General features: G+C 27.2%; 2 protein-coding genes across 3 annotated transcripts; both read left to right on the top strand.

Moving 5' to 3' along the window:
* Positions 1–1,536: 1,536 nt before the first annotated feature.
* LOC130818861 (cytosolic sulfotransferase 15-like) lies at positions 1,537–2,884 on the top strand. Its single transcript, XM_057685106.1, has one exon. The coding sequence runs from the start codon at positions 1,653–1,655 to the stop codon at positions 2,691–2,693; it is 1,041 nt and encodes a 346-aa protein (XP_057541089.1). The 5' UTR covers positions 1,537–1,652; the 3' UTR covers positions 2,694–2,884.
* Positions 2,885–10,532: 7,648 nt separating this feature from the next.
* Positions 10,533–11,875, top strand: LOC130818860 (cytosolic sulfotransferase 15-like). 2 transcript variants are annotated; one of them, XM_057685105.1, is made up of 2 exons: positions 10,533–11,454; positions 11,562–11,654. In XM_057685105.1, the coding sequence occupies exons 1-2, from the start codon at positions 10,660–10,662 to the stop codon at positions 11,589–11,591; spliced, it is 825 nt and encodes a 274-aa protein (XP_057541088.1). In that variant the 5' UTR covers positions 10,533–10,659; the 3' UTR covers positions 11,592–11,654. The 2 variants fall into 2 exon arrangements, with proteins under 2 accessions (XP_057541088.1, XP_057541087.1); XM_057685104.1 differs by having other exon boundaries at positions 10,541–11,875.
* Positions 11,876–15,273: the final 3,398 nt, after the last annotated feature.

Raw genomic sequence — 15,273 nt, 5'->3', positions numbered from 1 at the left:
CATAGTAACAATTGATCAATACAATATGCTTTTAATAATGATCTCACTTTCTTTCTTTTAATCTGATTCACTAACATATTATACTTCTATCTCTAACTGAGTAATTCATTTTCATCATTCACTTATTTTTATTTTATTCTCTAACCTAATTATCTTTTCCACAAATTTCACCCAACTACCTTGTGGCCAACTTTTATATACACGGCAATCTATGTTGGCATCTATAATACAATTAAATTTATCGGTGGCTAAAAGCTTATGGAAAGTTAGTTCTTTTGCTTTTATTTTTAAAGCTATTTTTATAAGAGACTGTATCTTGCTAAGGCGACTCTAAAACAAATATTTTATACTTCCTCCAATTTAAAATATTAGCTATATAAGGATTATTGGCACTATTCATTATTCAAGCTTATTTTATATATTTGTGCCTAATGTATAAGAAAAAGTATAGTCAAGTGGGATCTTATTTGAATCGTTTAATCGCATACCTTTCATAATATTAACATTTTATATTTTTTATACGTGTATAATTCAATATATAAATGATCAAAATAACACATTAGATTGCGTAAAAAGTCAAATATAGCTAGTATAGTGGAATGGATAAAGTATGATAATAGTTTATATTATTAGAACATTTAATTTATATATGAATTAAGTACGGTGAAACCTCTCATATTTGATGGTTCATGTATGTTTATCGCTGGTTTTGTAATTAATGATAACAAAAATACAGTTTCCTAATCTTGATTAATCATTTGAAACCAGTTCAAGTTTCCGATTATTTTATAGGGGTAGGAATTAGTTTGCCAATCAAATTTGGTCACTTTTCCCATTAAAAGAAATTAGGTTACCATGCTTTTTGGTTATGATCTCTTGGCACATGTTTCGTGGATTTTAGTCTTGATCTACAATAATTTTAATGTTATTGCAAAATAGGATATTTGAAATTATTTTATGTTTATTTATAATATGAATTATTTATATATACTAGAGATAAGTTAATTGGCACATCAAAGTGATATCTTTTGTTAAAATTAGATGAACAATATAAAAAGATTGTTTACATGTATTATATTCCCTCATTTTTTTTATTTGTCCATTTTAAGTTTATATATTTTAAGAGAGAAATTTAGATTAGATTTTTAAAGTATATATTGAAGATAAAATATATTTATGTGAGATCTTATTAGATTTGTCTTGATATAAAATTTTTTAATATATATAACTTTTATATCTTTTATGGTACATACTTAGAAATATTAAGACTTAAAATTTACTAAAAAAATGCATGCAAAGAACAAATGGACAAACAAAAAGTAAAAGATCGAGGGAGTATATAATATTATTAAAATTAAATTCTTAACATGGTTATAGTCATAGAGGTAGTATAATATATGAATAGAGAATTTCACTCTCTCTTTGTCCAACCAATTTTCTTTAATGGCAAATCAGTGGAAAAAATTAAAAAATAATACAAGTAGTATTTAATTAAAAATAAGAGAAATATATCTTAATAAAAAATGTTTGGCGGAATAAAAAAAATAGAAAGTAGGAAGTATTGCTTATCATTATTGTCATAAATAAAAGGCATGTTCTTGTTTATATAATCAATACTCATACTCAAAATCAATTCTGTGAGCATATCCAGAATGAGTTCATCAAAAACCAGAAAGTCTACAGATGTAGAACAATTAGAGTTGGAGGCTAAGTTCAAAGAGTTAGAACTCACTCTCCCTAAACAACTATGGTTTGGTTTTTCATTTCACAATTATCAAGGATTTTGGTGTCCAACTTTTATTCTTAAAAATGTAATTGCATTCCAAACCCATTTTGAAGCTCAAGATACTGATATTATACTCGCAAGTCTGCCTAAAACTGGTACTACTTGGTTAAAATCCTTACTATACACCATTTTAAACAGAAAATCAACTTCACTACATACTATTTCTCAACAAGTTTTTCAAACTAAAAATCCCCATGAACTAGTCACCAGCTTTGAGTTCAATATTTACAAAAATTTCAATGAAACTCAACCAGATTTAAGTGATTTACCTTCACCTAGACTTTTTTCAACCCATATACCGTTTTTATCATTACCAGATTCAATTAAATCATCCAAATCTCGAATCGTTTATGTTTGTCGAAATCCTCTTGACACTTTTGTGTCAACTTGGCATTTTAATCTATCATTTGATACGAACAAGGACATGAAGTCAAGTACGGAAATGATGGAGGAATACGTGGATAAGTTTTGTACGGGGTTATTAAGATTTGGGCCTTATGATTCTCATCTGCTTGAATATTGGAAGGAGTATTTGCAAAACCCAGATAGAATATTGTTTTTGGAATATGAAGGGCTAAAGAAGGAACCAAAAGCACATTTAAGAAAGTTGGCAGATTTTCTAAGTTGCCCATTTTCAGAGGAGGAAGAGAATGAAAATGTAGTAGAAGAAATAATTAAGATTTGTAGTTTTCAAAGTTTGAAGGAAAAGGATGTGAACAAGAACGGAAAAGCAGTTCCGATTGTTGAAAACAAGCATTTCTTTAGGAAAGGAGAGGTTGGAGATTGGAACAATGATTTGACTGCTTCAATGGCCAAGAAACTTGATCAACTTTTGCAAGGAAAGCTCAAGGAAGCTGGATTTTCTTTCACTTACTATCAACCACCCGAGTTTGGGGGTTATTATTAAGGGTTTATGTTGTGATTAGTATATGTGATTGTAATATCTGAAATAATATTAAGTACTTCCTCCGTTCCATAATGCCCGCTACATTTTCTATTTTTGGCAATTTTATATTACTTGCTACATTTTCGTTTTTAGTAATAAAACAATCATTTAAAATTCTACCTATCCTTATTTTTATCCTACTCTATACTCTATACTCTATAATAAAATACTATACTATACTCTATAAAGTAACCTAACAACCTATTTTTTCTTTTTCTTTTTTAATTAACAATAATAAAATACTATACTCTATAAAGTAAACAATCAGCTACAGTGTAGGTCAATCACTTTTGTTAATTCGCGTGCCCATGCAAATGTAGCGACTAAAACGAAACAGAAAAAGTATGTGTATTTGTGCTTATAAGTAAACCTTATTATGTCTATATGCAGTCAACTCATTATTCATGGGTTGGTGGCTCTAAGTTCACTGGTGCTCCAAGGCTGTATCTACATGATTATGTGAACAATTGTCATATCCTATGCTCTCTAATATCTTATGCTTCAATTCACTAGTGAATCTAAACATTATTATATATACACTATAACAAATTATGACTCCTAGTATTTAGTGGGATTCCCAAATATTTAGGGGATTGGATTATGTATATCGATTTAATTTCATTTGATTTTTAATACTAATTATCAATCACTCTAGTCAACTGAGTCTAGTTTTATTCGTTTAATGGAAAAATTATTTAAGTTAACTTCTTATAATTTTTAATTATGTATAATTAAATATATTAACAATAAAATTATTATCTTGATAAATGTGTCCGATTTAATGGAAGTATTAGGATGAATAAGAGAGGAACATAAAATTAAAGTACTTGTCTCTTGTCTCTTGGTATGGAGAAGAGCCCACAGCATTGAAAATATGGGATAGTGAATATAAAATTAAATTACTTGTCTCTTGGTATGGAGAAGAGCCCAGCCCACACCATTGAAAATATGGGATAGTGAATATAAAATTAAATTACTTGTCTCTTGGTATGGAGAAGAGCCCAGCCCACACCATTGAAAATATGGGATAGTGAATATAAAATTAAATTACTTGTCTCTTGGTATGGAGAAGAGCCCCAGCCCACACCATTGAAAATATGGGATAGTGAAGAAAATTTGAAAAAAGTAAGATAAATAAACAATTTAATTCCAAAAATAAGGTTCGTGAAAACTTATTTTCCAAAATAAGCGACCGTACATCCAAGCCTAGCCTCGGGATAAGTCGCTGTTAGTAACAGCGAAAGAGGGAAAAAAAAAAGAAAAATAAAAACCCCAAAGTCGCTGTTAGTAACAGCGAATGAGGAAAAAAAAAATTAAAACCTCAAAGTCGCTGTTAGTAACAGCAACTTTAAGATTAACTGATAACTTCTTAATCTCGTAGGTTGGAATGAGGAAGTAACTGAGAACTGAAAACTTAAAAAACATTAAGTCGCTGTTACTAACAGCGACTTAAAAAAAAAATTTTAATTTTTTAAGTCGCTGTTACTAACAGCGACTTTGGGATTTTTATTTTTCTTTTTTTTTTTCCTCTTTCGCTGTTATTAACAGCGACTTATCCCGAGGCTAGACTTGGATGTACGGACGCTTATTTTGGGAAATAAGTTTTCACGAACCTTATTTTTGGAATTAAGTTGTTTATTTATCTTACTTTTTTCAAATTTTCGATAGTGAATATAAAATTAAATTACTTGTCTCTTGGTATGGAGAATATCCCACACCATCGAAAATATGGGATAGTGAATATAAAATTAAGAGTAATTTGCAAAGAAACACCTTATATTAGTTTTCGGTGACTTTTGTCAACTTTCAGGCGTTGACTATGCCATTTGTCAACTTTCAGGCGTTGACTTTTGAGCTCAAATGGCATAGTCAACGCCGGAAAGTTGACAAAAGTCACCGGAAACTGATTTAAGGTGTTTTTTTTAATAAAAAGTCTCCTAAAGGTGTTTTTTTACAAAAAAAATTTTAAAAGGTGTTTTTTTACAAAAAACTGGTTTTATAAGATGTTTTTTTGCAAATTTTTCTAAAATTAAATTACGGATGACCATTACTAAGCTAAGGAATATATTGTGTATCAAGTTTCTTTATCAGTTATAAGGTTGGATAAATTTTAAATAATTAAAAATGAAAAGTTGTTGAGATAGAAAGTCCATGAAATTTGAATAGAATTTTTTTACTTCATTTCTTGGATAGCTGGGTTGGTAAATTTCGGCTTATCGATCGATCGAGATTCGCCTTTGGAATCAATGTTATGATGTTCCGTTGTTTTTCTTTCAATAAAATACTCCAACTTTATAAAAAAATAAAAAAGAAAAAGAAATATATTGTGTATATATAATTGCATGTCACCATTATTGTTAAGCTAATCTTGGTGAGCTATCTAAATGAGTTATGAGTGCATAGTCAATCTCAAAAAAAAAAAAGAAGCCAGCGCGTCGTCAGTTGCAAGGAGTTTTGTGGTCTCGGGCGACGAACTTTTTCGCTTCCAAGATGGCATGAACATTGCAACGAAAATGATCTTTGCCACGAATCGTATAGTTGACCAATTATGTATACAACAATATATTTTATTAATTAAATTTCACGTGTAACAAATATTAGGTTGAATTTTGGTTCAATTTATTTTATTGGGTCCCTCGGTTATGATGATATGAAAAATATATAAAACCCACGAATTTGATGTTTACGAAGCGTACATATAGTTTCATTATATATTTTTTAATTTGAAACGAATTTGATTTGTAAAATTAATTTTTATTTTAAATTCAATTTTAAAAATAGTTGTTTTTATAAAAATCATAATTTTACTATCTTAATCAACTACTCCCTTTATTTTTTAATGTTATTCTCATTTAGAATATTTTAATTTGGAGAGAGATATTTGATTAAGATTTTTAAGACATATATAGAAAATAAAATATATTCATGTGAGATCCCGTTAGATTGGCCTTAATGTATATTTTTTTATCATATATTTTTTATAATTTTTTATAATGCGTATTTAGAGATATTGAGGCTTAAAAGTTATTTTGAAAACTATGCAAAAAGTAAATAAGAATAACAAAAGAGAATGGAGGGAGTATTAAAATAAATCAATTATTTATTTATTTAAACAATAATACTAAAATAACCGAAAAACACATAGCATAAATAAATAAATAAATAAATTAATTAATTAATAATTTTCTATAATCTATGCAAATCTTCTATTTTAGTGTCTAAGTTATTTTAAGATAGAGGAATTAAGTAAAAATTAAGATAATCTTTTTTATCTTAATTAACTAATTAAATAAATAATTATTTATTTATTTAACTATTAATAATAATTTAATTGAAAAACCTATCTCATAAATAAATTAATTAATCTTTCGTTATAATTTAGGGAAATCTTCTATTTTGAGAATTAAGTTATTTTGAGAGAGAAACTAAGTAATACTCCATGTGAGCAAATTAAGTCCACTAATATTATTACTTTTGGCAAACATTATTACATTTGGCAGTTTGTTTTAAAATATGTCATGTGTTATTTTTCAAACCTTCTAATAAATAGTATAATGATTTGACAAATATTATTATTACATTTGACAATTTGTCTTGAAATATGACATGTATTATTTTTCAAACCTTTTAGTAAATAGTATGAATTTGACTAATAATAATTTAATTGAAAACTCCTCTCATAAATTAATTAATTAATAATTCTCTATAATTTATGCGAATCTTCTACTTTAAGAATTAAGTTATTTAAGAGAGAAACTAAGTGATATTACATTTAAGCAAATTAATTCAACTATATTATTACAAAAATAATTTATGCAATGCACGAATTTATGGGTATGAAATGTACAAAGATATAATTTCAAAGAATAATGCAAATATATATTATCGTGATTAAATTTATCGAATATGTTACTTTTTTAACGCAAAAATTATATAATGCGTTAAATTTTTTTTTACCGAATACATCACTTTTTGGATGCAGTTAAATATATGAAATTTTAAGTTATGTATATAGAATTGCAATAATAAATTATATAAAAATATTTTACCTGATTTAGCTCCAATCTTTAAAAAAATCAGATTCTAAATTAGGCAACTATTGTCATTCACTAAAATAATTCCATTAGTCAAGATATCTAAAGATGACATTTGTCATTTTTCAACATTTTTATTATTAAGTATGATATGATGTATGATTCTTAGTTATGTATAGAGAATTGCAATTATAAATTATATAAATACTTTACCTGATTTAGCGTCAATTTTTACAAAAATCCGATTCTAAATTAGATAATTATTATCATCCACTAAAATAATTTCATTTGTTAAGATATCCTAAAATAACATTTGTTATTTTCCAATATTAATTTTATTACTATGTATAATTATTACGATAGAAATATTTTTATAATTGTCATAATAAAGTACTTGCATTAATGGACAAAGTTGCGTAATAAAAGACATGAAAATAAATTTTATGTATTTGACGTAACGAATGACGTCAGAAATATATACTATTTAATATTATCATTAAGTATATCATAATAAATTACTCCACAAAAGGGTAGATTGATAAGCATAAACTATTTGTTTTCATTTTTTGACTGTTATTTTGGCTTCTAGCACTATAATTTAGTACTCCTTCCATCTCCATTTCATTTTTTTAAAAGGAATATTTTATGTGAAATAAAAAGTTAAATTTTTTATTAAATAAATATATTATTTTATTAAATAGTAAAGTTAGTGCAGAAAAAATGGGGAACATAAACATTAAAAAATATAAAATAAAGTTATTGGAAAAAAATATAAAGACTGCCAACATAAAAAATTTGTACTCCTTCCGTTTATTTTTTGTTTATCCACTTTACTTTTTGCCCGTGTATCTTTAAGGGCGCACCATAAAAAATTGTAAAAATTATATATTGAAAAACTTTGCATCAAGACGAAGCTAACAAGATCTCACATGAATATATTTTTACTTTCAATATACACTTCAAAATTCAAATTTGAATTTATCTCTTTCTAAAGTGGTTAAAAGTGGACAAACAAAAAGGAATAGAGAGAGTAAAATAAAGTTGATAGGAAACATATGGGTACTATTAGCATTATAATAATGTTAAAATAAAGTTACTAGTGACTGGTCAAAATCGAAAACTCTTCTTCCTCATCTTTATTTTTTTTCCTGTTCAATTTCCTCACTCATCTTCTTTCTCTACTTCTTACTCAAAATCGAAAATTGGAAAAGAAGTTGAACATGAGGAAGAAGAATTTTTGATTTTTACCAATCAACCCTTATATATGATGGTCAATTGAAGAAAAATCTTTAATTTCTTTTCCAGTTCAAGTTTTGTTAAGTGTTTTTTAGCAAAATGTTTTTTAGTAGGTACTTTTTGGAAAAAAAAAATGTATTTGCTACTTTCTAACAATTTTCCGTATTATAAATATAAACTTCTTCTACTCTCAAGATCTCAAGGAGCAACTCGCCCTAGACCACCTTACATCTCCTGACATTTCCGCCTTTCAGAGATTGGTAATCTAAGTAGATGCATCCTTCCTCTAAGCCTCTAACCTCTGTACCATTAGGATGCATCCTTCCTCCGAGCCTCTAACCTCTGTACCATTAGGGTTGTATGCTTTCGTCTTATAGAGCCTTGGCATTCCTCCTTTTTCCTTTCATCTAGGGCTATTAATGCTAATATGGCGGAACAACTCGCCCTTAATACTGATTTTATGGTGGCTAATCTTCTTTCTTGGACCGAATTTACTAACATTTCATACTCCAAAGTAGCAATGGATAGCTTGTCAGGTTATTCCCCTATCATAGACAATTATTCTTTTCTAGGGACTTTTTATAAGGATCTCCCAAGCTGGAATCTAAAGAAGGAAGTCCGCTATGTGCCCAAACAGAAAGTTGAAACCTATAGGTTGAAAGAGAACCCATAGGGGGGAATAGGTTGTTTAGAACCGAACCTCGTTAACATATCGTGTGTTATTCATTAAAGTTTATTTTCCATGGGCGTCGGGTGGCTGATAACGCCCTTGGCCGTGTCACTATGCCAGGAAGTAAAGAAAAGATCCACTGATAGAAAGTTATTCAGTGATAGAAAGTTTATTCATTAATCGAAAGTTATTTAATGATAGAAGGTTCATTCTTTGGTAGAAAGCTTACACATTGATAGAACGTTTCTTCATTGATAGAACATCTACTTATTGATAGAATTGTTTATGCTAGTGAGAAGTGTGCCTAAGTTAAGTTACCTCAAGGGTATTACAGACTATGATCGTATTGACCTTAAGATAGACTAGCTCTATAAGCATGTGTTAGGTATTCTGTTAATGCCTTGGTCGAGTTGATACTATACGTGTTTTGCAAGAGTTTATGTTTGAAAAAAGGAGCGTGAAGACCTGCATTCTACCCAAGAACACATGGTTCGGGTTGGAAAGTACGTAATGAAATTAAGAAGTATAAGTGGCCGATAAACGGTTACTATCTGTGCTTGCGTCTTATGAAATCATCTTATGTTGTTTTATAATATAATGTTATCAAGTAGTTGGCCTTATTATATTTGATGCTAGTTACTGACGTGTACGTGTTTGTGTTTATGTTTGATTGCTCATGACTTTCTATGATTGTCCTACTATGACACATTGGCCTTTGGTCTAATGTCAAGCAACAGGAGGATCATAGACTGGCGTAGCAGGTATTGGAGCTTCTTTTACATTGCATTGCATTAAGGGAGAGTGACGAGGGCAAAGCATAAACCTGTGTCATACCGCTATCTTTCGATTTTGTAGCTCTTGTTATCTTTTGTAAACTTTGGTTGTATGTGTTTTGTTATGAGGCCTGGTGTCCTCCCTTGTATATTTGTATTTCCGCTGCGTAGTTTATAACTCTGTATGGTTTTAAGGAGTTAAGTCTTTTTAAACGCAAACATCGATACTGGAACCACGATCCATGCTTGGCATGTTGATTTAAGAAGCCGACAACGAATCATTCCGCCGTGGTGTGAGATTTTAAAGGCAATGATGTCGTAGATTAGTTTAATGTTTTATTGTGCTGATTGCTCTACCACATGTGCGATTTTTAGAAGAGATGCTGCCGAAATTTCCACTCACTCTTTTAAAGTTAATGTTTAACTTTTATCTAAATTCTTTTCCTTTTCTTTTATGTAACGCCCGAATTTCCTCCCGTCCTTTATTATTTTGATTTCGTTAAGGGGCTGAAAATTCAGGGGTCTAAAATAGAGAGGTTCACAATCGTATTTTTAATATAATTATATATTAATAATTATATTCGTATATAAAAGGGATTTATTAAACCTACTTCTAAATTGATTTAATATAATTATAAAATCCCTAAAAGTCATTAAAATATTAATTATTGACGTTAGAAAATCTCGGGGTGTTACAATTGTGATTGATAATAAACGAAAAAGATGGTAGCATTCACATCAAATTTCTGCTGCACTTTATCAAAGCTTATGATTCACATAAAATTGCAAATCAAGAATAGTAGTTTTGACAAACACCTTTATTGATTTTGACTTTTGGACTTATTGAGATTTTAGGTTGTATATAGAAGTATTTTTTGGACATTTGGCTCTTTTTGTAAGACTTGGAGATTTGTTTGAATTTGTTTAACGCATATATTTGCTTGATATAACAACGTTATTCTCTTGCAGGTTTGGAATTACCAAACCAAAAAAATTGTAAATAAATAAAACTATTTAATTATATGAACACCATTTTGAAAATTAAGTTTTAGGAAATACCAAAGTTGAAATTTTTTTATTTTTCAACCTCAATTAGGCAAATCACTTGAAAAGTTGAGGAACTTTTTGAAAAGGGTGTTTAGTATATTTTCATAAAAAAGGTCATATTTTTGTTTATATATACTCATAATCAATTTACTTGTGAGCATATCCAAATGAATGCCATGTCAAACTCAAAACCCAAAAATGCTGTAGATTTAGAACAATTGAAGGCTGAGTTCAAAGAATTAGACATTTCTCTTCCAAAAGCACTATGGTTTAATCATCCATTACAGCATTATCAAGGATTTTGGGGTCCAAGCATTGCTCTTGAGAATATAATTGCATTCCAAACCCATTTTGAAGCTCAAGATTCTGATATCATCCTTGCAAGTCTACCTAAAACTGGCACTACTTGGTTAAAATCCTTACTCTACACCATTTTAAATAGAAAATCAACTTCACTACATACCATTTCTCAACAAGTTTTTCAAACGAAAAATCCTCATGAACTTGTCCCCAGCTTTGAGTTCAGTATTTACAAAAAATTCAATGAAACCCAACCAGATTTAAGTGATTTACCTTCACCTAGACTTTTTTCAACCCATATACCCTTTTTATCATTACCAGATTCAATTAAATCTTCAAAATCTCGAATTGTATATGTTTGTCGAAACCCTCTTGATACTTTTGTTTCAACATGGTATTTTAATCTTTCATTCTATATGAACAAAGACATGAAGCCAAGTATGGAAATGATGGAGGAATACGTAGATAAATATTGTATGGGACTATTTTTATTTGGTCCATATGAATCTCATCTGCTTGGGTATTGGAAGGAGCATTTGCAAAACCCGGATAGAGTATTATTATTGGAATATGAAGGGCTAAAGAAGGAACCAAAAGCACATGTAAGAAAGTTAGCAGATTTTATAGGCTGTCCATTTTCAGAGGAGGAAGAGAATGAAAATGTAATAGAAGACGTGATTAAAATTTGTAGTTTTCAAAGTTTGAAGGAAATGGATGTGAACAAGAATGGAAAATCAAATCCGTTTTTTGATAACAATGTTTTTTTCAGGAAAGGAAAGGTAGGAGAATGGAAGAATGAATTGAGTCCATTAATGGCGAAAAAACTTGTTCAACTTTTGCATGGAAAGCTCAAGGAAGCTGGTTTTGCTTTCACTTACTATCAACCACCGGATTTATCACATTGATTTTTCAAATTAAGTCGTGGTAATTAATAATAAGGTATTATATATGTTGTGTTTAGTTTATACTTCCTCGTTGCTATGTTTCGTTTTGGGCACTATTCATTTTCAAGCTTATTTTGTATATTGTGACTAATATGTAAGTAAAAATATAGTCAAGTGCGATCTTGTTCGAATCGTCTAATTGTGTACTTTCATAATATTAACTTTTTATAATTTTTAAAAGTGAATAAGTCAACATATAAAATGAACAAAATGGCACATTAAATTGCGTAAAAAGTCAAATGTAGCAAGTATAATGGAACGGAGAAAATGTGAAAATTGTAATATCTTTAATAAATGATAGTAGTATATATGTATGTGTGTTCAGGTGGGAGATTTTTTGTTTGCGTTTTTAGTTCAAAATGCCATTTAAGAAAGCGGTTTAGTATGAATTTAAAATAAAAATCGCTTTTTTAAATAACAGTTAGCTATACACTTTTGAAAAGAAGTAAAAGAAAACTGTCATCTCAAATGACGGTTTATCAATTAAACATATTTAATTAGTGTTATATATAAACCACCATCTACTTTCACAAAATAACGATGATAATAATTAATACAGAAAATACGTCAAATCAAACTGACTTTTCAAATGACTCTTCTCTCGTTAACAAAAATTTTCTTGAAATAATTTAAAATGTATATCATCAACATTTTATTTATATTAAAAAAGAAATAATCAAATCGTGGTTACAAAGTGTTACAAGTTACAATTCATTTTTATGATTTATTTAAAAGCCAATTATGTATGAAGTTGTTTTAAATTTTAGCTACTACACCCCATATACTTTCAATTTACGCGATTTTTATTTTAAATTGTCCTACTTATTTATATATATTTTTTCCCTTTTTGTATTAATCTTACTTTCTTTTGTTAATTTTATTCACAAATTTATTTTCTCTATTCATCTTAGTCTCTTATTTCTATAATCCACTTGCTTTTTTGTTTTTTTTCTTCAACCTAATTACCTTTTTCAATAAATTTCTCACAAAACGTTTTAAATGCATTTTTGGACGGAGGGAGTAGTTTTTTTTTATTGTACTTCCTCCGTTTTGAAAACTTCGCTATATAACGGTTTTTTTCACTATTCGTCGTTCAAGCTTATTTTATATATTACAGCTAGCTAATGTATAAGAAAAAAAAATTAAGTGATGTCTTATTTAAATCGTCTAATTACTTACGTTCATAATATTAAGCTTTTATAATTTTAAAATGTGTGATTAAAATAATATATTAAATGATGTAAAAAGTAGTTGTTAGAAACTCCATTAATGCAAGCTTCATGCATTTACAGTAGCATGAATGATCACTAGAAACGCAGGAGAGAGAGAGGGAGCTCTGGTTAAGTTGTTATTAATGAATATGTACAGCTGTAAAGTGCACACCTCTTATATAATTGAGCTAGTTACAAAATACAGTAAAATAAAAGAGTTACTAAATTTTGCTATCCCTTTTCATTTTATCGCCACCCTATTCAAATGAAATTACGAATTTGTCTCTGATTTTTAAAAAATTACAACTTTGCAACTCCCTACAAATTTCAATAATAATAATAATAATAATAATAATAATAATAATAATAATATTAATGATAATAATAATAATAATAATAATAATAACAATAATAATAATAATAATAATAATAATAATAATAATAATAATAATAATATCAATAACAACAATAATAATAATAATTAACTTTTTTATATTCTTCAAAAAGAATATAAATAAAATTAATAATAATAAAAGTAATAATAATAATAATAACAACAACAATAATAAAATTAAAAATAATTATTATTATTCAAAAAGATAAAAAAAATAAAAAATTAATCGCCCAAAACCGGGCGATTGGACCCCGGTTCAATCGCCAAAAAAGTGGCGATTGAACCGGGGTCCAATCGCCTAATATTGGGCGATTAACTTTTTTTTTGGAAAATTTATATTAATAATAATAATAATAATAATAATAATAATAATAATAATAATAATAATAATAATAATAATAATAATAATAATAATAATAATCACAATCACAATAATAATAATAATAATAATAATAATAATAATAATAATAATAATAATAATATAATATTAATAACAACAATAATAATATAATTAAAAATAAATTAAATATAATAATTAAAACAAAAATAAAAATTTAATAATAATAATAATAATAATAATAACAATCACAATAATAATATATATCAACATAATTCAATCTTCAACAATCAGTGGTGAAAAATCAAACCAAAAAAAAAAAAAAGAAAAATGGAAGATTAAGAGAATGAAACGGTAATTTAAAGCTTTTGATTGATTTTTTATTTTTATTTTATTGTTATTATTATTATTATTATTATTATCAATAATTCATTTATATTATTATTATTATTATTATTATTATTATTATTATTATTATTATTATTATTATTATTAATATTATTATTATTATTATTATTGTTATTATTATTATTATTATTAATATTATTATTATTATTATTATTGTTATTATTATTATTATTATTATTATTATTATTATTATTATTATTATTATTATTATTACTATTATTTAAAAGAATATAAAAAAAGTTATTATTATTATTATTATTATTATTATTATTATTATTAATATAATTTTTTTTTTTAAAAAAAAGTTAATCGCCCAAAAGTAGGCGATTGGACCCCGGTTCAATCGCCACTTTTTTGGCGATTGAACCGGGGTCCAATTGCCCGGTTCACGTGAGTTTTATAAAATTGATTTTTATATCACTTCAAAAGATTTTTCTTTTTAAGGCAAATATGATATTAAAAATACGAAAAAACAATAATCGTATTCCAAAACTTCTTTGTTGGAGATGGAAAGCTTCTACCAACACAAGCCATTTACTAACAAAGAGTCCAAAAGCTGAAGAAGAAGAACAAAAATATTTTGGTTTCCGCACACTTTTATTAAAACCATAATACAAACTATTCTATTTAAAGATATATAACATCTTATGGTAAACTAAATCATATGTTATCTCCAAAATTTTTAAAGTTGTGACATTTGTAATCAAGGAAGACTTTTAGTTATTAATGTTTACAACCTAGAAGATCGTTAATAAGTATTATTGTTATTGATGACTATAACAAGAAATAATATCAATTAAGTAACTAATTAATTTACATAAAAAATTTTATTCATTGACCAATCGATTTATGTAAATGTAACATGTATTATGATATTTGTAATTTAAATCAACCCTATTTACTTAACTAATTGTAAATATGTATGCTAGCTAGGAGCTCCTTAAACTAGAAAGGTTTTATGCTATATTTTGAAATGAATGTTACAATTGAAAATCTATAATAGTCTAACTTATTGTTAAGAAAAATACTTTTGCATATAAACCATTACAATTCAAAAACGTTTGATTTTAGAAAAATGATTATAAAAAGATTTTTCTTGTTAAGAAAAATCCAATATCAATAATACCTCAAAATAATATATGTAAAAGCCATCTGCTGTTATCACTAATGGTTTGGGCCAAAATCGC

Source organism: Amaranthus tricolor, chromosome 7 (assembly GCF_026212465.1).
Source record: "Amaranthus tricolor cultivar Red isolate AtriRed21 chromosome 7, ASM2621246v1, whole genome shotgun sequence".
Taxonomy (NCBI): domain Eukaryota; kingdom Viridiplantae; phylum Streptophyta; class Magnoliopsida; order Caryophyllales; family Amaranthaceae; genus Amaranthus; species Amaranthus tricolor.
Note: the sequence above shows the minus strand (reverse complement) of the source record. Positions and strands in the feature narration are given on the sequence as shown.